The sequence below is a fragment of the Drosophila eugracilis genome, unplaced genomic scaffold (assembly GCF_018153835.1).
Source record: "Drosophila eugracilis isolate 14026-0451.02 unplaced genomic scaffold, ASM1815383v1 contig_90, whole genome shotgun sequence".
NCBI classification, from domain to species: domain Eukaryota; kingdom Metazoa; phylum Arthropoda; class Insecta; order Diptera; family Drosophilidae; genus Drosophila; species Drosophila eugracilis.
In genome coordinates, this window is record NW_024573812.1 from 2,948,220 (window position 1) to 2,975,354 (window position 27,135).

Here is a 27,135-nt window from a genome sequence, read left to right on the forward strand (position 1 = left end):
AAATTTTTCACCAGAACTAGTTGAACTCGTAGCTCTCGTAGCCAAAATTCTCGCGTCGACTGCGTTGAGCTGCTTTGGGATTCCTCGTTCTCAGAGTCAGCTGGCGGTAGCCAACTCCCGGCTTGTAATCCACATTGATGGGGGCATGGGGTCGCAGCCCGGTCACGCCGCCTCTCCTCTTCTGCGCCTGGTGGTAGAAGGCAATATCGCCGTAGCTGTGCTTCGGCCACATGCATTCACAGCCGGAGGGCACGGTGCGAGTCTCTGATTCCCAGCAGCCGGAGGCATCGTTCAGCCGTATCAGATGAATTGTGCGGTTGAGTTGGATGCACGAGAAGCCTGTCGCTGAGCAGATCTGGGAGGGATTGTCATATAAGTCATATAATTGTTTTTTTTTAATTTGTTTAACCGACCTCTCGCTTCTCGCCACGCTCGGAGAGCAGAGCTCGGAGCAGTTCATTGCCCCTGTAACCGTATTCGTAGTTATGGGTCCTCGATGGCTGGGGTGAGTAGGTGTGGGCACAGGTCACCTCTACGTAGTGATTTGGTCGATAATCGCCGCTCTCTAGCTTCACGGTCACGCGATTTGTGGGGCACAACGATTGATAGGTGACCACCTGTAATGGAGGAGGAGTTTGTTAGAATGATTTATCTAGACTTAAAAATTGTATTAATATTACTATACTAAAAAGAAATAGTTTCTGTTTAAGTACTTACTCCATCTGTGGTTGGGTTGGGTCCCATGAATGGTACCGGTGGCATCACACTGCGAACGCGGCGCTTGCGCACATTCTGGATCCCGTAGGGCAGATTGGAACTGAGCTCATCTGCGTCCTCCACCTGACCCGCATAATCCTCCTCGCCCTCAATGTCGACGCCATCGGGAACACCAGATGGGAACTCATTGTCAGTGTACTCCGGCTGACCTGGTTCTCCTGTTCCTGTTTCATCCATGGCTGCCCTGAAATTGCATATGCATGGAAATTTGTTAGTTTTGGCCATGAATTAGCGCCACTCTCATCTCGCGGCCCAGTGGAGCTGCCTTTGCCTCCACGGATGCCTGATGTCTCCGCAGGCAGGCGGAAATGACTGCAAAAGCGGTTTTACACAGACAAAAATGATAAAAAAAAACGTTATCACAGAAATACAGTTGAATAAAAAATTGTATTTAAAATTATCATAACTTTAACCAATAAAAAATAATAAAATTTATTTTATTCTAAATCATTTCAACTTGTAAAATTCAAATAAAATTACTTTAACATTAGCATATTTATTTATTTGTGTTTGTGAAAGTTAATTCTATCGGAAAAAGAACATTTCTGTGTTGTTTTTTTTTAAATATGAAAAATAAAATAAGTGAGGACGAATTTTGAAGAATATTTTTCTATGTGGTTTGGCCTGCGGTGGTGTGGTTAAAAAAAAAAAAAAAATAAATTCGTTTTTGACGTTTGTTATTTGCATGGCCGCCGCTTCTTTTCTGCAATTTTTCCAGCTGGCCAACAAAAGCGCATCATTTTGCATTCAACTGCAGCAAATGCCAATGAATTTTTTAGCTTTCGCTTTGGCGCTTGGCTTTGTCTGAGGATTGGGCCACGGTGATACAGCAGCAGGGATTGAGATTTCGAAGGGGCAGGAGAATAGAGGCAGGAGATGCTCGTAGTGACGGCGTTGTCCTGAGCCTGTGGCGCGGCACAAAGCTCTCCGCTTCGCGAATGTCGTTGGCTGCCAGCGGATTTCCCCTTTTCGTTGTCGATGCCATAGTACAGCTCCCTTACCCTTATTCCTATGTATATATACTATACCATTCCCTTGCCCATCCATTTCCCTATTCTTCCTGCCTCGAAGCTTTAGCTTTTCAGATCCAGCGGCGTTGGCATTTTTGAAGCGCGCTTTCAGGGCAACAACGGCTTTGATAGTTTTGTCGCAAAGTTAGCGAAAATGTTTTTTGAAATGAATGCAGCTGGAATAGTTGAGGTGAGCGCTGGTTTAAATTAGCAAAAGAAAGAAAAAAACCAAGGCTGACATAATACTGTTTTGTGGTCTTCTGACAGGGACAAGTGAATAATTGTGGCTTTTATGTGGCTGCCTTCTAAAGGTTTAATCTGAATCGATTTGGTGCCGAAGGCAAGCTTAAGCTGGGCAAAAGGATTTTAGCAATTTATATTTAACAAAGGTATTCTTGAAATTAAGTCAATAAATTGGTAAATAAATAAAACAAATAACTTACGTTAACAAAAATTCGTATAACTTGACCTCTTCACTATGTGGCTTTCCTTTTAATAAGATTATCATTAACTGATTATAAAACTCAGTTGAATATCAAGACAATTCCCTTTGCAGGGTATTCATCTTAAATAGTTGAATTTTCCTTGCATTTTTTCACTCCAGTTTTTCTTTCATTCAATTCTCAGTCATTTTTCGGTTTGAATTTCTTTTGTGAAACGCTGTACAGCTATCGTTTGGCATCCATTTTTGGTGAATGCAAGACGCAGATTACGTAATCCCTGGCACAGAATGCACATGATCCATGCAGCTCCTGATCTCGTTCAGTCCGACAAAGGGGATAAAACTCAGTCGACTGGAGGAATCAGCTTAAGCGCTTACGTTTGTGCTCACGCTTGCGTCATGGGATGACGGAATTGACATTTAGTTGATATGCAACCAGCAAGCCAGAGCCAAGATTATTCGGACTGCCAGTAGTCCGGGTTGCTCTCGGTAAAGTAGAAGGAGGAACGGAGAAAGAGGTACAAGCTTTATGGCTTCATTACCCCCTTGTCGGCTCCAATCATATGCGGCCACATTTGCCGGTATCTGAACCCAATGAATGCCGGCGAATGGCAAAGCATTTCCCTCTACCTGCCACTACGCCTAATTTCTCCTATTTTTGTTTCGCTTTTCAGTTTTTGTCTCAATGGGTTACCTAACTAGTGGTGGCTGTAATCTATAGGTTTGTACCTAAGGGTACTACACTTCTGATTTTTACCATTCAAGGTAACCCTTACTTCTTCTTTATAATTATAGTTTTTAAGTTTGTAGATTTAGCAACTTATCTTAAGCATTTGTACCTGTAGTTAGTTAACCTTTTTCCATTATATATTAGTAAAACAAAAATTTACCTTTCACATCACTGGTCTTACCTTTGGTTGATGCTGCTGCTGCGGCTGCGACGTGCCAGCAACAATTGCTCCTGCTCCGGTGGCTGCAGCCAGTTGATGTTGCTGTTATCCATGCTGTTGCTTTTGCTATTGCTATTGCTGTTGTCCTGGTCTTGGTCCTGGGTAACAACAAACCTGCCCGCACCTTGAACGGCCGCATTTAAGTCGGACAATTGCAGACGGAAGTCATTGCGAGCATTCTCTGGATCATCATCAAACTGTCCCTGTTGCTGTTGTTCGAGTTGCTGCTGTTGCTGTTGCTCATGTTGCTGCTGCCGTTGTAGATGTTGCTGCCTGTCGTATATGCTATGGAAGGGATTTCCGTAGAGTTTTTGTTGCTGCTGCTGCCATTTGGCCGGTGCTTTGTTGTAGTTATAGTTGTCATTGTTGTCGTCCTCGTTGCTATCTGCAATGCCATCAGCATCAACATCCACATCCACATCCACATCCCCGTGCTCCCAGTTGTAGTTGTAATCGCCGTAGTTGTTGTCCGCTGTGCTCCTATAGCTATATCTATTGTTTTTGAGCCCCGGCGTCGATTCCATCGCCTCGTCGCAGGCCAAAGCGAGCGTTCGTCTGGAAGAGCCACTACCAAAACAGCGAGCAGCTAGAATGGCGGCCAGGAGCATCTGCAAATGGGGGCAGAAACAAAAGAGATTTTGGTCGATAAGAAGGGTGTGCGGCATGAACGGAAATGTTAAACAATTGTTGTGTATGGCTAATAAACTGCAAAGTGTCAACAGTTGGGCGGAATGTTTGAACGTTCTTACAGGGGGCTTGTCATGCAAATATCCTGCCATTCGAATGGCAAACAATACATGCGGATTAATATTTATCACATGAGATTAGATATTCACTAAATAGGTTCATAAAAAAGAAGCTTATGGAAAACAATATCCAACTTACTAGATTGGCAAATAAAGGCAATGCGATTTTTATAATGGGATTTGGGATTGCCTTTTATCTAGTATTGCTCATTCTGATTAATTATTGCTTACATGATTGCCATTCTAACAGTTAAGCCCTTATGGATCCCCTTAAATAATAAAGATAATTAAGTGCCCTTTTTTTAAATTTATCAATCGAAGTCATAAATCTTATTAACGTATTATCAACTTAAACTAACCTTAAATACTCTCATAAATAGTCGGGTAACCATAAAATTGTTTCTTGGAAAACTTTCAAGCACGTGTCTATTTATTGTTCTTCCCGATTTTGTAATTTATTACTGTTCAGGTGACCTGATTGCTTTGCTCTTATCAACTTATAGATAGTGAGGGGAAAGTCTAGCGATAACAATCAATAAGAAATCAATATATTCTTTTATAATCAAACACTTATTAGAAGCATTCCTTGCCCTTTGCACATTTCTAGAATAACCTTGGTAACCTTCCATTAGCTTAGTTTTTCAATTACTTAAACAAAATCTTTGATTAATTTCCAATTTGATAGTATCAAGTCAAACTAAGAAACAGAAACTTTGTAGCCCAGTGCTGCAACCCAAAAATCGACCACTAATTCAACTAAGAACTCAACAAAATTCCGATTGACGAAACCAAAAACTTAAACAGCCTCCAAATTCCCACTGTGCCGGCTAAAGGGAAAGTTCAATTCCCTTCTGGATGTTGGATGTTGACAATCAATGTGCGTTGAGAATGGAAGAACGTCAGGACCAAAACCGAACCCAAATAAGATGAAAACTTTTCGGGTGGCTTTCCTTTCCCCATCATTTCCACTCTGAGGTTTCCCAATCCTCGCCAGCTTGCCGAAAGTTTTTGGGGCAAGATTTTCAGACATGTCTGGTGGGGATGTGCGATGGCTCTGATTATGTGGTCTGTCCACAAAAAAAAAGAGTAGAAAGAAGTGCCCCAAGTGAAAATAGTTTGGGCGACCTTTAGCGATAATATGCTGCACGCGCATCCTATCCTATCCCACTATCCTATCCAATCCTATATAGCCATCCCAGATATAGCTGTACAGCAACATTCATTAGGAGGCACACACTACGTGACCGAATAGTTGGCGCCGGAAATGCTAAAAACTAAGATATGAACACACAGTGCTCCAGCAGCTCCATTTCCTGTACCCACTTTCCCTGTCGCTCTACAAGTTCTTTTGTCTCAATCTAGTTTTTACAAGCACTGAGAGAAAAAGCCTATAAAAAATTTAAAATTTGTTTCTTTCTGTTTTCCTGAAGAAACTTAGAACTCAGTTTTTCATATTTTTCTAATTTTTAATTTCATTTTTATTATATTTTATATTAAAAACCAAATGGTATGAAATCTTTTTTTTTCGGTATACGATATATGCTTGTATATGGCTATATCTGTATGTGCAAGTATCTCGGATATATGCAAGTGTTGTTGCCGCTCTGGATTTATAAGATTTCTTTTATGCTCTTGCCGGGCCTACCACAAAACTTCTTTCATTTATCTCGCCCTGTCCTCCACTTTCGATCCCCTTCGTCCTTCCCCGTAGTCATTCGAAGTTCTTGGAGCTTGGGTTTGGGCAGGACCAGCCAAGTTTGTCAAACTATTTGTATGGAATTCACAATTTGTGTTGATGAAGTTTCGCCCAAGTCGCTCCAAGTCGCAGCTTACGAAGGCGACCGCGTGATCTGCGTGAACTGTGTGAACAAGTGTTTATGGAATTGAATTATTTTCCTTTTTCTTCCTATTTTCTTTTTTTTATTTCTGGCCAGGATTTCCCCTAGTTTTTGCACCAAAAACCAGGTGGGGTAGTGGGCTTGTGGGCTTTGTGTGTTATCTGCTTTTGTGGCTTACAGGTGGCTTTGTCTTAGGCGTGGTTTGGGCACTCCGCTTTGTGTGATTTAAAGTGGCGCCAATAAGCCGATTTCTTGGGTCAAGTTGCCTAAGAACAAAGTAAATTTAGGTTTTGGCTTAATGCTTCCTGGAAATTTTTGTTTTTTTTTTGACGCCATTAATTATTTGGTTTCTACAGAATAGAAAAAGTTTTGGTTTTTGTGGAAAAATAGTTGACACGTGTTGGGTAATTGTTTTGGAGGAATTTTTAAGGTAAAATTAAATATCTTTAAAATTGTTTATCTATGTATCCTTGGACTCCTCTATGAATTCATCCTGTTTGATTTTCACTTGAGAATTACCTATCTAAACATAGCCTTCCTTTAAAGATTTTATTACAATGATTTACCTATGTAAGTTTTCCATTTTAATTAAAATACAATGATAGAACTTGTTTCCACTGCCTTTGTTGTGGAAGCCGCTTAGTCTCGATTTATTTTTGATATTGTTGTGAAATACGGTTCACCTGTTTCGACGCATATTTTTGTTGCCAAAGCGAGCATAGAAACAAAAACAAAAACAATAACATGGGCTGGGCAATTGAAAATATAATTTCATAATTTATGGTGTTAGTTTTCGCCTAACGTTCGACCCATGCTCTACGGGCCTTATGCAAATGATTGTTTTTTCGTTTATTATTTTATGTTTTTTTTTTTGCTAGACCTTTCTCTTTTTTTTGGCTTGCACCCGTAGTACAGCTCTACGGCTGGCTGTTGCCATTCAATTACATTTTTGCAATCAAACTGCAATGTGGCCAGACAATGTTCAGCTGCTCACCTGGCCTGGAACAGACAGACAAAATATATATCTATGGATATAACTATATATAGCATATGTGGGGGGTATACGCTATATATATTGCATAAATTTGTGACCTTTCAGTTTTCAATTGAATTTCTCTGCACGGCGGCAATTGTTCGAGGAAAACTTGGTCCTTGCACTGCCAGCAGCCGGAAAAACAACACAACTAAGCGGAGAGAGCACCAATTTGCATGCTTGTAGTGGTGTGTTTTTTATTTTTGGTATGGGGTGCCAAGTGGGTGGGTATATCTATATATATATATCAGCAATAACAAGAGCCTGAAATTCTACCCTCGATTTGTTTTAATTGTTGCTCCTTGTTTTCGCTGCTGCTGCTGGTCCTGCTTCTGTTGCTGATGCGATCCCCCTTGTTATTGTTGTTATTTTTTGTTCTTGTTCGACTCTGTCTGGGCGCTTATTGGCAATTGTCAAATATTGGTTTTTTCCTATTATTGTTTCATCAATGGCATGAAGCGATTTTAATTAATCGCCCAAAAGTTTGCCAATTTCAAAGTTTTTCCGATTAATTTGTTTCCATGTTTTCTGGCCAGCAGGGCATCGAGAGCATTTTCGTATGCTGGAAATTTAAGTTGGAGACTTGGTCTCTTTCAATTAAAAGCCACCGCATCACCCATCCTCTAGATTTAATGTTACGCATACGCCATGTGTACCATCTATGGTTGCCATGTTCACACAAACAACACTCACACATACACATGCAGACAGGACTTGTACGAGTAGCAGATTGGTTGCTCTGCTGCCTGCAAATCCTGTTAATCACCTCTATCACAGGTGAGGCATCTGCCCGTAGCTCACTTTTTGCCGCTTTAAGTCGCCGCAGTGTTGTAACAGCAGCATGAAAGAGACAGAAAAGGAGGGATAGAAAAAGAGGGGTGGTGGGTGGTGGAAAGTAGTTACAACCATTGCTGGTAACATGTCCGTTTTTCAGCTAAACTTTGATATTTTTTAGAGGTTGTGTATGGCGACAATTTCTCGATTTAGAGGGCAACTAATTTTAGCTATTTTTGCTATTATTTTTGTATTTTTTTATTTGTTAATTTGGTTTAAGTTTATTTTTGTTCAGCATGAATTTGAGGGCTATTTTATTTCCAGCTTAGTGACTTGTTGTAATCTGTATTTTGCCAGCACTGTTTTAGATGTTAGCATATGCAGGTGGAGAAGTTAAATACACTCCGGCTCTGTCAACTGAGTCTTTGATCCGGCTGATGCCTCCATCGGTGGCCTAGAAGAGCCTTAATGCTGCAATTAGTGCCACTTCCTGCGCTCCTCGGTCTGGCTTATTTGTGGTCCTGCGTTTTATGACCCTCATTTGGCGATTTCCAAGGCAAGTGCATTACAGGATTTTCCCGTAAACTTTAACCTCTGACCATTTAAATCTAAAATCTCTCAATGGCCTTGCAATGAACTCGCTCGAACAAGCCCTGCAATCTCATTGTGAATTGAATGGCAAGTGCCAATATTGGCGTTAATGCGCACATAATTTTAGATCCAATGATTCTACTTAGATGTCTGCTATGTCTGGTACGAGTGCTTACTGCACATTCCTTTGTGTGCGCGATTGTGGATGGGTGTACTAGTCCTGCCAAGAAGGGATTTGGCCAATAGATTGTATTTTCAGAATGTAAGTTAAATACCCTGCACTATTTGAGAAATCGTATCCTTTGACAGGATAAATCTTTTATTCAATGTAAGAAGGGAGTACATCTATAAAAATAGAAAAAATTCTGAGTTTTGTTTGTTTGCTAACCCGTTAAAACATTTCGTTCAGATATCCTCAATTATAATCCTTATTTTATCAAAAAATTCAATAAGGGGAAATCTTTTTTTTCGCTTATATCAATTCTTGGCTTAACTCTTTGGCAATACTGTTTACTAAACTATTTCTAAGGATATTCCTTCTCCATTTGCCTCTAAGCTTTTCACAAGTTTCGCGTGGCTGGCCAAATTCCTGTTTGTTTGGCTTGCTTTGATTTCCATATTGATTTATATGAAGTGAGCTTGAGCGCGTGTGAGTGTGAGTGTATGCGTATAGAGAATGCAACAAGTGCAACAATGCAATCAACACACGCACACACTCACTTACCCGTTTACACAACCCCATGTATTTAAATGTTGCCCCAAGCATGTGTTTGTGGCATCGTGTGGAATTCTTGCTGGTTATATAGTATATGTAAGTTAGGGGGAGAGCTTGCTTGTGCACCGCAGTAAAATATTTTTTCTTTGAGCTATTAAAATTAAGCAAGTAAATACGTTTAGAGTTATAAAAATATTAAAAAGAAAATCCATTTTTTCTTAAGTTTTTGAATTTTTGTAAAATTAATAAACATTTTAAGTCTAGTTTTAGATGAGAAGCATCGTTAAAGCTTGTTTTAGGATATATTTTGTAGCATAGTTTTAGGCACTCAAAGATTTCTCTTAAATCCCTCCATATAAAATTGAAATAATCTTAAATAAACTTAATACAAATAATATTATTACCATTTTTCTAAGTGTTTTAGTGTAGCTGACTGGGAATGGAGCATATTGAAATTGTTGCCATAGCGAACGTAATCCCTGCCAGCGACGGGTTACACGGTCTGAAAAGGGCAGATCGGCAGCCTTTTACCAATGCTGATGCCAACGGAAAAAAATGTAATAAACGCCAAGCAAAATATTTGTCAAATCAATTTAGCACACACCAAACGAGGAATATGCGAGGGTGTCAAGGGCAGAAATGTTGAAGAAAATATGCAGAGTTCACCCGCACATTCACACTTGGTTACAACACTCTTTCCTGACTGTTCGTGTGCGTGAGTGAGTGCGGGGTGAAAGTCGATGGAAAGTTTTTGGCCCTGTGAGATAAATGGCACTTGAATGTATTACTCTCTTACTTCTTTTCTCGGTGGGGTAAATAGGATATGCTGAGGTGTATTTGCAACATTTTATCAGCTGGGAAATAAGATGATCAACAAAGAATGAGATTTCTGTAAAAAGTTTCCTGTTTTTTCTGTAGTGCTATTTATTTCTATTAAGGTTTTTATAGTTAGTTAGTTATTTTCTTATTAATTGCCAAATAATCTATAAGAAATAAGAATAAATAATAAGAATAAAGTTATTTTCTTAATCTAAAATTGCTGTTTTCAAAGTCATTTCCTTGCAAAGATTAGCAATCTATCAACTTCTGCTGCTCTGTGTTTAACTAAAGGATACTTTCCAAAAGACCTGATAAGCTCTTTGTTGTATATAATTTTAAGTGGTTCTAAAAGCCCGCTTATATCCTTAACTTTTTTGAAAGGATATCTCGGTGCCTGCTTCTTCCGTCGAACTCACTGTTTTACGAGTATTTCATGATATTTTATTTTATTCCGTTTTATTCCTTTCTTATTTGCAATTTGGCCTTTTGTGCCGGGGACCGCCTAACGGGAATATAACATGACAGCGACCCAAGTCTAGCTGTCTGTCGTGTGTGTAAAAAATTATTGAAGACCCTGTTGAAAGGATGCTGCTACATCCTGTTCTTTCCTCTATGCTGTTCTTTTATATATCAGTATATATGGATATATATATATATATATCTATAAATGTGCGGCACATGCTTTGATTGAGGTATGCCGCACCAACAATAACAGGCAGCAGCAGAAGCAGAAATCTCCACTTATTTATTAAATTTACTACGCTGCCTGTCGCCCGGGAGACGGCGCCGAAAAGCAGGCAACACTAAATGATGGCTTGAGTTTTGTGGAAGGGGAAAAGGACAAAGCCCCCAAAGACCTGGTTTCCCGAAAAGGGCTGAAAATTAAAGTTGACCAACTGTCAGAAAACAGGCAGGCTCAAGTGGCACGAGTTTCCCCCCTACCAGCCCCAAGGCTGTTGTAAATTCGCATTAAAATATGTCAAAATGACAAAAGCCCCTCGCCCCTCACTCTTATACTAACGATGGAGTTGTTTACGTTGCCGCAGTGATGAGCGAATAAACGAATAAAAAAACTAAATAATGTTCTTATAAGAAACCAATATTTATGAAATATCAGACAAATTAATTTTACTGATTGACTGAGACTACTTTCACTTATACTTTGATGTTACATTTTTCTCTTCTTTCTAGTTCTTACAAAAAGGTATATCTTTTTCGTATCTTTTCATACTTTTTCTGTGGTATTTTCTTTGGTGTCGTCCTGTGATTGCTTTTCCCACCCACTGGCAATCCTTTGAGCTGTTGTCGTCGCCTGACAAATTGATGCTTTGACATCCTTCGAGCAAAAGTTTAATCTCACTCATTGACGAAGTTAAGGAGCCCAGAGCCATTCAAGTGTGCAAATATTTGCCGGCTGTTCTTATTAAATCTTTTTTTGGATATTGCCTTTGGGGTTTATGCATCAATTTATCACCCCAGTTGAGATTACGAAACGGAACACAGATTACAGCAAAGAAACTCCTTACTCTTCTATCCACAAAAAAAAAAAAAGGAGAAAACAAAAACCATTTCAATCAGGTAAGGAAATGGAGAAAAACTTCCTGCACTTTGCTGCAATATCAGATGGTCAGGAAAAACTGTTTTGCAATTACAGCTTAGCAGTTGTTGTCATTACGGAAAATTCCTTTGAAGTTTCGTTGCAGGCGTTGCAGCAATAAGTGTCATGTGAGGCCCACTTCCGTTGACACTCATTTTTCGTTTGCTTTATTTATGTGGCAGGACTTAATGACAATCATGTCCTGGTCCTCAAATTGCCTTTTCAAATTGCCATTCTTTGTTTATTTGTGCAGTTTTTGTGCTGCAAACTTTTGCTCGTTTGTCGATTGCATTTTCTCTGCTTACTCCTCGCCCCATCAAACTATTTCTGATTTCACTTCAAGTGGGTGGCACACAAGGCACATGCCCAATTTATGTTCAAACTTTACCCTCATAAATGTGACAGGCTCGGGTGTATCTATCTATATGGCATTTTGGTTTCGAGCAACGCCTACAGCTTGGAATGCACTCCAAAGATATCCTTGTAGGTGCCATACATCAACCTCTGAACACAAACAAATTCCGAGCTTTGCTTTGATGCGAGCTTTGTGACATACTCTCTCAATAAGGGGCTAAATTCTATTTAAACAAAAGACTAGGAAGTGAAATTTTATGTCCAATTATTATACAGATTCTGATTGCAAATAACTCAGGTTATATTATTAGATATTCCATTCATATCCTAGGTAGAGTACCCCATAAAACATAGTTATATTCCTGGAATTTCCTATCAAAAGAGGTCATATCAAAGCGTATTATTTGACTATTTCTAGCATTCAGATTCGTTGAAGTATATTTTTGAGCTAGTATGTATTCTAAAGTTTACTCAAAAGACAGCCGACATGTTCTCAAGCCGGCAGTATATATTATATTTTTGGTAAAAACTTTTGATTGTGCTGGCGCCACAGTCACCTGGTTTATTTTGTATTCATTCATACATGAAAGCATGTTGGATTTCCGCTTAGAGTTGTGTATTTGATAACTTTGCTCGCAGGACTTTTTATTGCTCCTTTCAATGACATTATCCCTGACCTGACCCTCTCCCATACACATTGATTGAGGTTGAAGAGTAATTTTGCCTGCTGCTTGAAGCTCAAAATCTAAACACGATTCAAGTTGTTATTTGGGGTCTTAAGCATTTGATTGTATTTACATTGTGCCCAAATCATGAAAGTTCAAACAACCGAAGCGGATAATGCCAGTGGGAGGAACCCTTTTCACAATTTCAAAATTGTGTTACTCGAGATTGTCAGATAAGTAGCTGGCAAGTAGTTGAAATCCATACGGGTTATGGAAATGTATATTCATATTGTGCTCGTGGAAATTCAGTTGCGAACCAGCGATGCAGAGATACTTGGTCGCCCTTGCAGTTAGTTTGCAAAGATAGAGCCAAGCTGCTGCTCCTGCACTTGCAGATACAGATTCAGATAGAGTTACAGATACGGATATACAAAGATACAGATACTGTAGAGGTAAGCCAACCATTCGAGTGGCAATTTGTGCGTGCAGCGATTCGGAAAAGCCACTCAAGTCTAGGCGAGCCACATGTGTAAATACACAGTGAGATGGTGGAATTATAACTTATAATATAGCTGATCAAAAAATATGTAGTTTCAGAGGTTTTTAGGCCGTTTTTAAAAGTTATTCTAGATTTTTATAATTTAAGGAAAGCTGCATAAGTCTCTCAAAGGTGTTTCATGGTATCTTATGTGGTATTTTATATGGAAAACAAGAAAGGTAATGATTTTAATATAACAAAAATTAGAGTTAATAATGAAAAAGTGTAGAAAATTACCCTCAATCTGAACTTACTGCTTATTTCTCTAACTGTAGCCACCGAAAGTATGAATAGAACTTGGCTAGATTACTGAGAATGTGAATGCAAAGAGGTTTTGTGGCGCATCTAAATCAGCTGGCGAATTGCATGTCAGAGGCAATTTCAGCGGGAAATGCTACCAGAAGCCGTAGAAACGGCTCAATAAAATAATCATGAGCTTGCGTTGGCCGGAAACAAATGCGCATTTAACATTCATGTTGGCCAAAAATCAAATGCACACATGCAAGCCGCACAAGGACTTAATCCTGCTGGTCCTGCCACCCCATATAGCCAACCACCCCATTTTCTGCTATAATCTTTTCGCTTTCGCTTTTCTCTTTTCTCCGACTGTCTGTCAGGGTTATGTAAAACCAGCCACAAAGTCATTTCACTGAGCGGATGTTTGCGGCCAAATGAAAGGACACGCAGCTCGAAGTTGGCCAGGCGGGTAAAGCGAAGAGGGAAAATTTTCGGGAAAATGGACGAGAGAAAAAGCTCCTGTGTCTGGGCCACGTTTAGCACGTGCACGGTCGTAAATTTTTGGTCTGCACAGCCCCTTGGACAGTTTAATTTCGATTTCCCTTTTATCCATTGGCTGGCGAAAATCGCGCGTGCAATTCGAACCAAAAAAAAAAATCTCCTGAATTCAAAGAAAATCGGCGAAAAATCGAGGAAAACTGCTGTCGGATGGTCAGTGGCCATTGGCGGAAGCGAAAGTGACAAATGCAAGAAAGTCGCAAGTAATTCGTAATGCATAAATAAACGCTAAAGCGGCGACATTAAGGATATATTCACGAAAATAATATAAAAATGAAAATGACATTTTCCCCTTGGTTTTTGTTGAAAAGTTTCCAGCATTGTCAACACTTCTACTTCTAACGTGACATTTAAATTAAGTTCGTGATTTGGCAAATTTATTTGTGATTTATGCACATTTGCATACGTGTCTAAATGCGGAATTTTTGGGGGAAATCTAGTTTTTCAAAGAATTTTCCGCTGGCAAACAACCAGCGAGGACACCCAATTAATTGCCTTGTCATGACTGCAAAATTAATTTCAATTTTAGAACGACATCGGATGGCGAAAGCCAACTGGGATTTTAATAAATTTGGGGCAAAATACGTTTCTGGGTCATTGGAATGATCTAATTACGGGGATTATATCCGGCATTAGCCGAAAATCAATCAAGAGCTGACGGAAATTAAACTTGTTTAGGAATCCAACTAGGCTAGAAGAGTTTTATTATTAAATTTAATAAAAACAATAAGTAGATTTTCAGTGATAAAATGGATTAAATTTACAAATAAAACAAATCAGTTCATAGTGAAATTCCAGCTCGTTTTCCCGTTTCCTTGTCATGCATATTTAAGCCGACTTTCTGGCTGTAAACCTTTTACGTTAGCCCGAAAACCCTAACTCTTTTAACGTCCTGCATGTTCATAAAGATACAACGAGAAGGGCCGGGCACAAAAATTGAAAAAGGTCAAGTGGCGGTAAATAAAAACTGTGTATGGCATAAAAGTTTATATTGCACATTTCCACACACACACATACACACACACACACTCATACACATGCCGGCTACTTAGTCATAAACGTCATGTACATATTTATACATTGTGTATAAATTTTTCAATATAATTTTATTCGCTTGCTGGCCGCTACTTCTTGATTTCTGGTTATCACTGAGACGTGTGTGCGCAGCAGATTACCCTGTCTCTTTTTCTCTTTTTGGAAACCCCTTATGCCATCTCTTTCTCATAACCCTCAGACTGTCTCTTTCGCATGTTGACACTGTCCGTCAAAAGATTTTATTGCCTTGGGAGAGAGCGAGAGTCGCATTAAAAACAAATCAAAGATACAAAGCACATAAATACTTTTACGAGTTGAAAGCCGTCGAAGGACTTTCCCTTCAGTTTGTTTCAATGCCATTTCCAGCAGTTTTGTCAATTTCGTTATGATTTTTCACTCAACTTAAGCTCAGCTGAAGGGAAATAGAAGCAAAGCGGAATTGATTTGATTAGATGATTGATTTATTTATTTTAAGTGCCCAAAATGAATTGTTTAATATATTAAAAATATATATTAAATATATATATATAGAAAACCATGGCCATACACCTCGGCTTTTAATTAACAAACAACTAATTACATTTTGCGGCTGGCTTTTAACCGAGGACCGCATGCATAATAAACAAATTTGTTATTTAATTTTTATATTGTTTACACGCGCCTGGCCAATGATTTAATAAACTCAGCTGAGCCAATAAATTTGCCATTTTTAAGTACCTTTTGGTATTTAAAAGTCAAGCTAGCCAATGTCCCTAGAGAATTTCATATAATTCAAGAAATTCAATCATCATAAACTGGCTGGGTGTATAAATCTCGTGTGTATATGCTTTCATTTCATGCTTTTTAATCAACTGTTGCTCATTAATTGGCGATTTACTGGCACCTCGTTGCTCTTTTGTCTGGCCGTGAATCAATTTTTCCGAGTCAAATAAATGAAATGAAATAATCGCATGATTGATGTCCGCTAATTAACTTTGATATTATTATTATTATTATGATTATTATTATGATTATAGGGCTTCCCGTTTGATGGTGATGAACTGATGCGTACCTGTGAATCTGTAATGGCATTTTGCCTTTCTGCGATCTAGAAAGCTTGTTAAGTTCGTATAATCAGGACTGCTTTTCCTCTCATAATTATGTGCATATAAATTGCAGAACATGACTTCTATATCTCATTCTCTTCTTCTGACTAAAGTCAAAGTTGAAGCGTTCTTTAAGCGGCTTAAACCACTGGAATTCTGGCAATTAGTCAAAAAAAGTGGTTAGCTCAAATAGCCTGCGGTTAGGCTGCTATTTTCAATGGCAATTTTCTGGAATGATTTGGTAAAAGTTTTTCGATTAACCTGAAGGGCCAAGGACAACTATTATGGGAAAGTGTGGTACAACACAGCCTTCATGCTCCGCTCCTCCCGCTCTGACATGCTTTTGGCCTATTTTTATGAGCGAAGTTTTAATGATTTACGAGTTATATTGCAACACATTCGCTGTGCGCCAAGTTAGCAAATTTGTTAAGGGGTTTTAAGCCTCAGCTGCTCTTAGAGATGCACTGGGAAAAAACGTACTTATAACAAAAAGGTTTTTCAGTTTTAGAAATTAGTATGAAGTTTGAAGAGCCTTTGAAAAGCATTTCTTCTTTAGTTTCAAAACTTATTAAGTTGAGATCTAAGAATGAGAGTAAAGTTTCCTTTAAATCAAACAAATGTATAAACTATTTCCCTCAGTGTTCTGTAAATTTTGTCAGTCCGGCAATTAATACGCATCTGGCGAAGGACGTGGCACTCGCATGTTTATCACTTTTTGGCTGAGATTTTCAAGGGAATGGAGGAGGGGAACATTGAATCGAAATCGAGTGAGACTCGTCGAGTGCTCCATTGATTGAAATTTACGATTTGCCAGGGCTGAGCCTGCTGTTGTTGTTGTCCTTCCACGAAACGGAAATGTTGTCATTGGCAATTCAGGGCGCCATTTCGCCTTCTGGCCAAGCGCGTCGCGTCACTTTTATGGCAAACGGAAGTCCTCGTGTTATTTATGTCCTGTGGTGGTAAGCTTGGCAAGGGGCTTGGAATATAACTGTGCAATGAGATGGAGGAGGTGGTAGGTGGTGTCCTCAATTATGCTTTCGTTTAAGAAGGGGAAAACTCACGCCTGGGGCGACTATTTAATAGCTTATTAGGATGCCGGGGCCAAAAGCAAACAATAGCGCGCCGATGTGAAAATCCAATTAAATGTGACATCTGCCCCAGAAAATCCACGGCGTGATTTTGATATATGGGTTAAGTCGAGTGTGAGACCATGGCCCAATAAACAATTGATGAAACTTTCATTCGATCAGCGAAGCTAATTTATGAAGGGGCCCCAACGATGGTAATTGACAATGCCAAATGACTGACTGTGTATGGGCCAGGCCCGCAATTAGTTCCACATAATGATGCATCATTATGGCCAGTAATTCATCAACGCTGCCAGGTCATTCTACTTACTCTAGGTTTTCCCTACCCTAACAACCCCATAAATCAAAAAATATTCTGCCACTGGCCCACTAGGCGTATGCGCTATTTGATAAATATTCAAGACAAAAATGTATGCAAAGCTCTCTGTATTCTCTGGAACAATCGCAGAAGAACATGGCCCATATATATGTAAGTATTTTCTACCTAGCCAAAGAGAGCATTATTTAATCTCGTTTGCCAGCGACATTTTATCAGGGCGGGAAGGGGGCGCTAATAAGTCTGCAACGTGACATTTGCCATTTGGCGGTTTCTGGTGGCAAATAAAGTTTTTGGTCCTTGGACAGCCGGCGGCTGCAAATGAAGAAGATGACTTTATCGGGGGCACTAGGAACAAAAAAAAAAGAAGAAAAAAAAACTGAAGTGGAAGAAAAAATGACTACAAAAATGGCTTTGCCATGTTGCCGTGGCGAATGTAAATAGCAAAACGTGATGGGCTTTTGGGTGGTTCGCTGGCTGGTTGGTTGGTTGGGTGTCCTTCAGGGTGGTGAACTCGCAGCTAAAAGTGACAATAAATGCCGGCGGTTATGTATAAATTGCTAAAGTGTGCGGAAAGATTTACGGGTCCAACCAATGGACCAAAGTGCCGCCCGACCAGAGCTCTCCCACTGCTCACTTTTCACCCATTTACCACCCACGAAGCACCTCGCACCACCCACCACCCACTAGTTTTCAAACAAATAAGCAAAGCTTAGGACCCGGCCAGGTGCTTTTAGCTTGATTGCCAGCTCAGAAGGGAGCGAAACAGGTGGGTCTAGTGGATCTGTTGGTGGGTAAGGTAACTCAGGTGGGCTGGCAAAGAGGCAGCTAAACACCCTACCATCACCAATCCCCCCGCACTCACAATGACAGTTTGGCTAGCACTCAACAAGGCCGCTTGTCGCATTCAAGTGCCAGATAGAGATGGCTAGAAAGGACACCAGGATGTACTAGGACTACTCCCATCAAGAGCTCAAGGAGCTGTTGTCACACTTATAGCTCCTCCCCCTCAAGGACTGACCTAATCATCTGCATGGGGTCAGTCGATTGGCTGGCAAATTGATTCCAATTAGCCACTCCAGCCTTTAAATTTTCTTTTTTTTCCCGTCTCCTATATTTCCTTTAGCCCCTCTATATGCCAGAGTTATTAAAGATTTTTTGTTGGTGCGGGCAGAAGGCGCACATCATTCACAAATTTGCGCATAATTTGGGGAGGGGGCCTCGGAAAAGCTGAGGCCAAACATCATTATCATCTCCATATACCCCCTCCGATGTTTGGGTTAATGAGCCAGAGGGAGTGCCACTCCCATTGCGACCCACTTCTTATCCCCGACTCACACTTGAACCATTTGTCGCCATATTTATTTTAATGGTTGCTCAATTTAATCACTTCGACATCGGCGCCACACGCTGATGGTCTCAAGTGGGTGGTGGTTGGAAAGTCCTTGGAGTGGATGGAGCTGGGGTGGGTGAATATGGCAAGGGAAACGGGCGAAAGTCAAGGCTTCTTTTATTTTTGTGGTTGAAAAATGTTTCAAGATTTCATTTTATGCGACATTTAATTAAGCGAGCGAACTTTTTTTAAGTTTTAATGGAGGATGTCGTCGAGCACGCAAGCAATATGTATATGTATAGTCACACACACATTCATAAACCCATATAGCCCATATAGCTGTATAGCACACATGCACAGCGCTCTCCTCGAACACATTACGTATTACTTTGGCACACTTTAGCCAACCATTTCAGCACCCTGAGAGCTTAACAGGGCACATCACATATAACTGAGGGTTTCAAAATTCTTAAAAATTAAGATTCAATATGAAGAAGTTCTTAAACTTAACTCATTTTAAGAGATTTAACAGCTTTTTATAGAGTATTGATGAGAATAGAGGGAAAAACAACATCTTATACATCTACGAATCATGGACTCTGGTTCAAAACGTGATATGTATAAATGCTCATTCGTATATCTCAAATCCATAAGCTTGCCAGTTAGAGTATAGCATCGTTGTTAGCATCGCGTCTCTATATGCATCCCACCCATTGCCTTTGCCTTTGCACTTTGTTTAACAGTTTATTAAATTGACTTTCAGTCGCGAGGGATGCAGTAAAATATTTTGCGAGAAATATTTGAAAATTTATTAAATCAACCCGGCAATGCATCTTCATCCTGCTCTGCATCATCGTTCTCCTGAATGGGTGAAGCGAAGGCTAGGGATGGGAAGGGAATGGATTGGGTGCAGGATGAGAGTCCTGGGCCTGCATTTTGTTGCTTGGCCAAGTGAAATGAGCTGCATCCGGTCTATAGCAGCTGCAGGCGTTGCATTCTTAACGCCCCAGCACTCTTTTGCCCACATTCACATGTCCTGCAGCTGGAAAGGCCACGGGCTACCGCCGTATCCTGCAAGCTATATAAGTGTGTGTGTGTGTGTGGATGGGTGGGTGGTTATGTGGTTGGTGCTCCCATCTGTATCCCTTGCATCTGTATGGGTGTGCGTACTTTATTCCTTTTCCTGTGCGCTAGCGCATTTCCGCTCGGCAGACACTGAAACTGATACGAAGGCAGGCAGCGAATTTTGATGCATTTCCGGGGAAGCTGCAGCACGTTTAATGGTGGAACGCGCACGCGAAGAATTTATGTTCAGTCTTAGGAAAATAATGATTATCTTTTATTTTATGGTTGAGCGAACGACGACATCCTCCTTCTTTTCTTTTCACATTGGATCCCGGTCATATTTTCCTTTTTTTTCCCCTTCATTTTTTGCCTTCTTGAGGATGCACATCCTGGTTTGCAAGGAGGAGTTGGAGCTTGCGATTGCACTTGTCCTGTTACAGGACAATTATCGGGCGACACAAATTGCAATTGCCCGAAGCTTGGGTCAATTGATGGGGCAACCATTCATTATGTCCCGGAAACAGACAACAACAGACATGAGGTCTACGCCCACAAAGCGATTTAAATTGTGATTGGGTGGGCGTGTCGACTGAAGGACTCTACATGCGTTAATATCCTTGAGAGTCTCTCATACGAACTGATGAAGATTTGTGCGGTTGACTGGCACAGCTGCCAAGTTATGCACTTTCCGAGCTTGGACGGAGATTATAAATCTTGGTTAGGAACACGAAAACAGAAGCTAAATTGTGCCTTTCTGGTTTAGGGCCTAAATTGGGATGAAAGGAAACTGAGGACTTAAACTCTGAAAATGTTGAATACAAATTAAGAATTTTTTAAAGAAATATCCAAGGATTTAAGGCTTAAATTATAATAAAAATGTAGAAATTCTCTCTAAGATCCTAGAAAATCGAACACAAAATTCTAACTAGACATTCTCTATCCAGACACACACCTAGTTGCACTATCCTTTTATGAAAGTAATCCATATACTTTGAAACAAACTTGAAACATTTGCCACATATTCTCAGGAATAATTCAAGTTGGGTGTTGCCTCATCATTATTTCGAAGTGTGTGAGCCAAAAGGAGCAGCCAACATCCTTGGCACTTTCACACAGGAAACCGGATAGTAGTCCCTTTCTTCGTTTTCTGCCGGCGCGTGTAAGAACTTTTCACGGATAACGTCACTCAAGGCGAGATGTATTCAAGCCCCGCAAATGACGTAACCTGCTCGCAGTTTTCCACTAGTTTCCATTCCTGGAGAGACCAGAGATGGCCCGCATAATGTCCGACCATAAATTCCAATTAAAGTTGCGCGATCCTAACCAGTCAAAAAATCCAGCAAATTCGCCAAGTGCGGCGTGTGGTCTATGTATGTATGTTTTGGTTTTGATAAAGTATACGCCCCGTGGCAAATGCAGCAGCACTAGCAGTAGTTGCCATAGCGTGCCGCATGTGGCGCATTCGTTGCATTCAAATGGCACTGGCATTTGGCCCAGCTGCATTCCATTTTCGATTCCCATTTCAATTCATTGGGGGCGGCATAGTGGTCTGTGGGATGGCTTGGGTAGAGGCGTGGGAGGCGTGGCAGGTCGAGTGGAGTTAACTTTTTTGGCTCGCCATGTGACTTTGCGTTTAATTGTTTTATTGTCCGCCAAGTGTTGGCCATCAGACACACACACACACACACACACACACACACAGAGACAGTCACACTTGAAGTTTGCTCTCGGCCGGCCAGTTTGGCCTGTCGTTGACCTCGTTGGCGGATTCCCGCCTCCGGATTCGCCCTCTTCCTGGCCATCTTCTTCATGGATATTTCATGATTTTTTTTCAGTTTTTTTTCCTCTGCCGCTTTTCAGTTCGCTGAGTTGTCGAATTCAGAAAGAGGGAATGCCGACGACCGTCGCCTGCTGTCTGATATACGAGCTTCTGCCGGCTGCACAAATTATGCCAAGTGCAATACTTGAGGCACTGGCCGGAGAAGTGGGCGTGGCACTGCCGACGTCCCAGCAGATTGGCGGCTTTAATTAACTTCAGGCACAGGGGGAAAAAATTTATCACCGTTTTGGATTGTCTTCAAAGTTTTATTTTATTATTTTTAGTTTTGGAAAATTGTTAGTTTTTCATGCTATTTATTTGGTTATTTAATGGGAAAATATTACCAAGAATTTTTCAAGATTGAAAGTAATACGAATTTCCTTTCTGTGTAATTGAAAATCTCATTACTCTGGGTGCGTGTTTTTTCTGCGATTTACCATTGCATGCACATGAATTCGTTAAGTTTCGTTTTAATTTCAATTTTTATTAACAAGCAACTTCATTATGGAACTTCTGTTGCAACAATGTGGGGGCAAGTCTCTTTCTTCTTACTCCCACGTCCCATGTCCTTGTAAATGTATCCTTATCCCCAGTCTAAGCCGGATTTAACAGGACATTAAGCCGACACAAACACATAATAAACGCTGCATGTTGTTTGCGTTGCGGTCTCAGACAGAACCAAAATATTTGGACACTATACAAAATGCAACAACACGACGTTAGTTCTTCCAGGTGGCCAGGCAGACATGGCCAAAACCGTAACAAAATACCAAAATGCCAAAAACAAACAGCAAGAGAATTACTTTAATGGCCATTGTCCACCCACTGGCTGAAATTTCTTGGCCAAGGTAAGCAATTGCGTGCCGGCCATCCATAAGTTTTCCGCCTGTTGGCAATCCGGTCACATAGACCATTCGGACCCACGTCAGCCACTTCCGAATGCATACACAGTTGACTTGTCAGCCTGTTAATTTGCTAAATAATTTTCCAATCCGCCCTCGACCACTCCTCAGCTCCTTTTTTGGAAAAGTAACGTAACTCAAGTTGGCACGCCTTCTACAGGGAAAGACGTGCTAAATTTTGGGGTTGCGATTGTTTAGGTAAAAGTTAGTGAGGAGTTTTTGTAACTAGATTTGGGTCAATGGCTCTGTTTTGAAAGATATTAGATTATATTTTTCAAGTTAAAAAAGGGTGTATAGTGATATATTTTAAATATTTTATAGGTTACAATATATTATACAATTTTTTTATGTTTTTTTAGCACATGAAAAAGGTGTTAAGCTTACTTCATATATTTTTGGTATATTCTAACTCGTCTTTATAACGTATTTTTTGGAGATTCTTTTGGGAAAATAGGGAAAATATAAAGAAAATGGTGTGTATTACTCTTAGTAGCTTTATATAAAATACTAACTAAGCTAACTATTAGAAGAGAGTAAACGGTAAACAAAACCACTACCATCGCTAGCAGAAATCCAGCTTAGGCTAATTCGTGAGGAAAGGATACATACTTTTAGGGGCAGGAGAGGGAAACTATTTATGATTTCCCAACACGATTCGTCCTACACCTTTGGCTACTCCTTCGTTTATTTGTTTGTCGTTTGCTGACTACGTGAGATTCTGTTTGGAGTTAAAAAAAAAAACCGATGAACCATGAACCCAATGTCCTTCGCACACACACACACACACACTCACTCACCCACCCATCAATTAGCGTTGAAGATTTAATTGTGGCACGTGTGAACTTAATTAAACGGCATTAGTTTGTGTAATTGTAGACACGATACGAGCGGACACCGGACTCAACTGGGCCATAATTATGGGGTTTCCAACCTAGCCAAAAAGGAGGCTAATTAAAGTGCAACTTTGGCCGCTGCATTTGCATTTCAATTAATTTTTGAGCACGCATGCAATATGCATTTTTTTTCGGTTAACTTTTGTTTGCCAGCAACTACTAGCAAGGTAAAAATGAAAAGGGGTCGTTATAGTTTGCCAGCCATAAGGGGGTGACCCAACTTTAGATGCATTTAATTAGCATTATTGTCATGGCAACGGCAAAACCCATTTGCGGCGTAAATGAACTTGGTTTCCGTATGAGAGAGTTGATTACCCCCGAAATCATCCTTTCAACTTGAATCGAGTTTAATTATATTAATCACACACATACAGAAGCTGTTATTAATTGTGCAAGCAAATTATGGAGCTGCAAATTGTGGTTTGGTTTTGGTTCATTTGATCAGGTCAACTCATTTCCTGTTTTGGGGGAAATGGATTTGGGGGCAATGGATTTGTTTGCTAGGAAGGAAAATGCATTGGTAATTTTGGGAAATACAATAAGATAAATGTGCTTATAAGTTGCCAGAGCATCATGCTGAAGGTATATACACTGCTTAAGGGAACTGCTAAAGACTCTAATTCGAACTTCTTGTAAACAAATTTGCAAGCAATTAGCAGGATTTTAGGTTTAAGCTGTCTTTTGCAAAAGGTTATCTTGGTTTTAAATGAGTAAATTTAAGAACTTAGGCTATGCATTTTATTTCCAAATCAGAACATGCAAAATTTCGAACAAAACACGAATATTAATTTTAAGGTTGGCTATTTTACAGAGCTTAGGGCTGGCTTATTGAATGGGAAAACTGTTTCACATTTCACTGCCAAAACATGAATGCAATTTCCCAATCTCCGAACTTATTTATTTAACTGACGTGTTTTTCGGTCTATTTGTGGAGAGTTTCCACAACATGCGGCGAATGCTAATCATGCAATTTGTTCAATATCTAATGTTCAGCTCTGTTTAGGATCCATTTTAAGCCAACTGTTTTGATGAGGACTTTGGCAAAGTCATTGCAAAAGCAATGCTAACTGCATTTTATAATGGAAGGCCAGAGACAAGCATGGCTAAAATAATAAACAATGGAAATTCTGCTCTAATTTCAGGGGTTCATATGCCATAATGCCTCTGAAATTACCTGAAACGACAAACAAACATTTTCCGCGCAAACTAGAGGCTTATTTAATTCTGTGTGAAAGCCATAGCCTTGTTGTTGTTGGTTTTTGTTTTGGCAAAATTTCGGTTGAAATTCTTGTCATTGCACTTAAATAATGTAAATATAATTTGGCTGTTTGAACACATTTTATGCGAGCTCATGTTTTTCGGCCTGGCCGAAAATTGGTTGACATGTTTTTGTTTTCCCCCATTTTCTGTTTGCCCATTTCATTTTGGCCTGCATTCAGGTGACAATGCAACTAATTATAGTCAACAATGTGGCATGCACTAACGTCCCCGCCTTTTTGGCCCCTCGTTAAATAAATCAGAAAGTAATTAAAACAACATGAAATGCGACTGTGAGTTACAGTCACAGTCAGGCTGCTTCGGCTGTTTGAATTTCAGTTTCAGTTTCAGTTTCAGTTTCCGCTTTAGTTCCACCGGAAGCTGCACTTGCCATTCCTGTATTGCGGTGCTACCCATTTAGTAAACAAAATGGAATCAAGGCAAAAAATTAGAAAAGGCAAACAGCTAGTCAGTGGATACCCTTCTTCGTTAAGGGTTCTAGAAACTGAAACTAACTTTTCAATACTTGTTAACTTTAATATAACAAGACATATCATATTATATCATATAAATTTCTAATAAAAAGCCCATAAATAATATTTGCAAACCTCCAACTGTAAGTGCTTTCCTCTGCTTTCCCCAACCTAAAAACATAACTTGGAAATGTCTCTTTTAAGGGTATACAAAAGAAAACCAAGAATGACAACCTAACCATTGATTGTTGGGTAGCGCAGCCTCAGCAAAATAACTGGAAAATAGGAAATATCTTGGAATGGGTTTGCCCCCCCACACCCCAAAGGACTCAAGGGAAAAGGCAACAAGAGTTGTGGAGGGAAAAAGGGAATGGAAAAATGTAAAAGCAAAACAAACTTAATTTACGCTTATTTGCGTTGACAAATGCTTCCGAAGGAGTGCAACTTTTAATTGCAAAATTTATTTAATTTGCCCATGCGAAGTCATTCTTTTTCCCTCAGAACAGTTAACTGGTTAACAAATGGAATTAGGTTCATAGAGAAACTTCATTTATAAAGAATTTATAGTTATAAAAATCCCTGATAGCCGTATGTTAGTGTCACTTTTATGATAATTAGCCAACGACTTTGGCCAAGAGCGACCATACGTCACGGCCAGCTGTCAATGCGGGAAACGATTTATGGCTCAGTTTAATCAGCATCCGGCCACCATAAAATGCGAAATCAATTTGGCCATGGCTAGCATAAAGTTCTCCAAAGTGGACGAGCAAGAAATGTACATTAGTTGTGGCGAAAGTGTGCTCTCACACTTTCTTCTATCTCTTTCTTTTTTTTTGTGCAGCTTGCAGTATTTCTTTCATTTTGCCGCAGGCGGAATTTTCATTAAAGCATTTTTGATGTCTAATTTGCATATTTTTGCAGCTGGCCGAGTTGCATGCCGACACTCTGAGGCAGGCAAGTGACACGTTAAGCATTCAAAAGCGGGTAGAAAATGGAAAGAGTAGGTCTGGGCCAGGCCTGGCCAGGCACAACACCCACTGCACTCGAAAGAAAAGTACAAGCTTTTCTGATGATGCTGATGGCCGGCTGTCACTCGGCTTGTTCTTCGTCTCCTCTGACTCAGATTTTGGCCAGGACAAAGTGTCGAGTGGCAACACTAATTCGCATGCTGCCCGAACAACAGCAGCAACATGGAAAATGCACACACACACACACACACACATATACACACCCTCTGCTTTTCGTTTTTACTTTTTCTTCTCGGATTTTCAGCTAAATTTGTGCCAGCGCTTTTTCCGCTTGCTTTTTGTTAATTTCCAATTTTCAAACCATTTCTGGCTGGCTGTATGTGTATGCACAGCTGCTCTATATGGGTGCTCCGTCTCTATGTGTATGCGTGTGTGCATGGGTTTGGTCAACATTTCGCTTGGCTATGGCATTAATTCAATTACTGTTTGCATATGGCCAGAGATCCAAGCTCATGTAAGTTTTATCGTTTCTGCAGTTCCGCTTAAAAGGATACTCGAGTTGCATATGCACCTTAAACTGCAGCCCCAAATTACGCTGGGTTATACGAAACATCAAAATGAAAATTACACGAAAATTCCACAAAATTATTTCAACTCATAGGTTGAATACTTTTTGGGTAAAGGATGCTTCTAAGGTAATTAGAATTTCCACGAAAATTATTTTAGGTTTCAGGAAGGTTTGAGGAATTTCACAAAATTCGAATCATGTGTGAAAAAGTTTTAACTTTAAAGTCTTTCCCATTTATTTCAGTGAACAATATAGAGAATCTCCAAATTACCATTCTTGTAAACTTACCAATGCTTTGGAAAACATGACGAAACAGTGCTAAAGACCTTTTCGGATTTTCCTGAATTTTTATAGATAGTTGAGTGTGTGCACTCAGGGGGGAATTATCACAGACAAATTGCAGATCCTTGTTTCATATTTCGTAGTAGTAGATGTAATTCCCATGTAACAAAATCTTCCAACCTTACACCGATCGCGACGCGTTTTTTTTTTGGAGCTTCTGCCGCTGCAGTTGTAGGAAGCGAATGAGGCAGCAGAAGCCAGATGCTTGGCCATTTATAATCTGGGCCAGAAGTGGCAACTGGTTAAGCGCCATGGACATGGACGATCCATGCTATTGTTAGATATGCCACCTGTTTGTATATAGGAGAGCGATTGGCATTGGTAGCGGAAAAGCCAGCGGAACGCTC

General features: G+C 40.0%; 1 protein-coding gene across 1 annotated transcript; it reads right to left on the reverse strand.

The window, feature by feature from the left end:
- Nucleotides 1-13: 13 nt before the first annotated feature.
- LOC108112798 lies at nt 14-26,944 on the reverse strand. Its single transcript, XM_017223085.2, has 5 exons — nt 26,735-26,944; nt 3,141-3,787; nt 718-961; nt 414-617; nt 14-355 (listed from the first exon to the last, which is right to left on the reverse strand). The coding sequence occupies exons 1-5, from the start codon at nt 26,750-26,752 to the stop codon at nt 17-19; spliced, it is 1,452 nt and encodes a 483-aa protein (XP_017078574.1). The 5' UTR covers nt 26,753-26,944; the 3' UTR covers nt 14-16.
- Nucleotides 26,945-27,135: the final 191 nt, after the last annotated feature.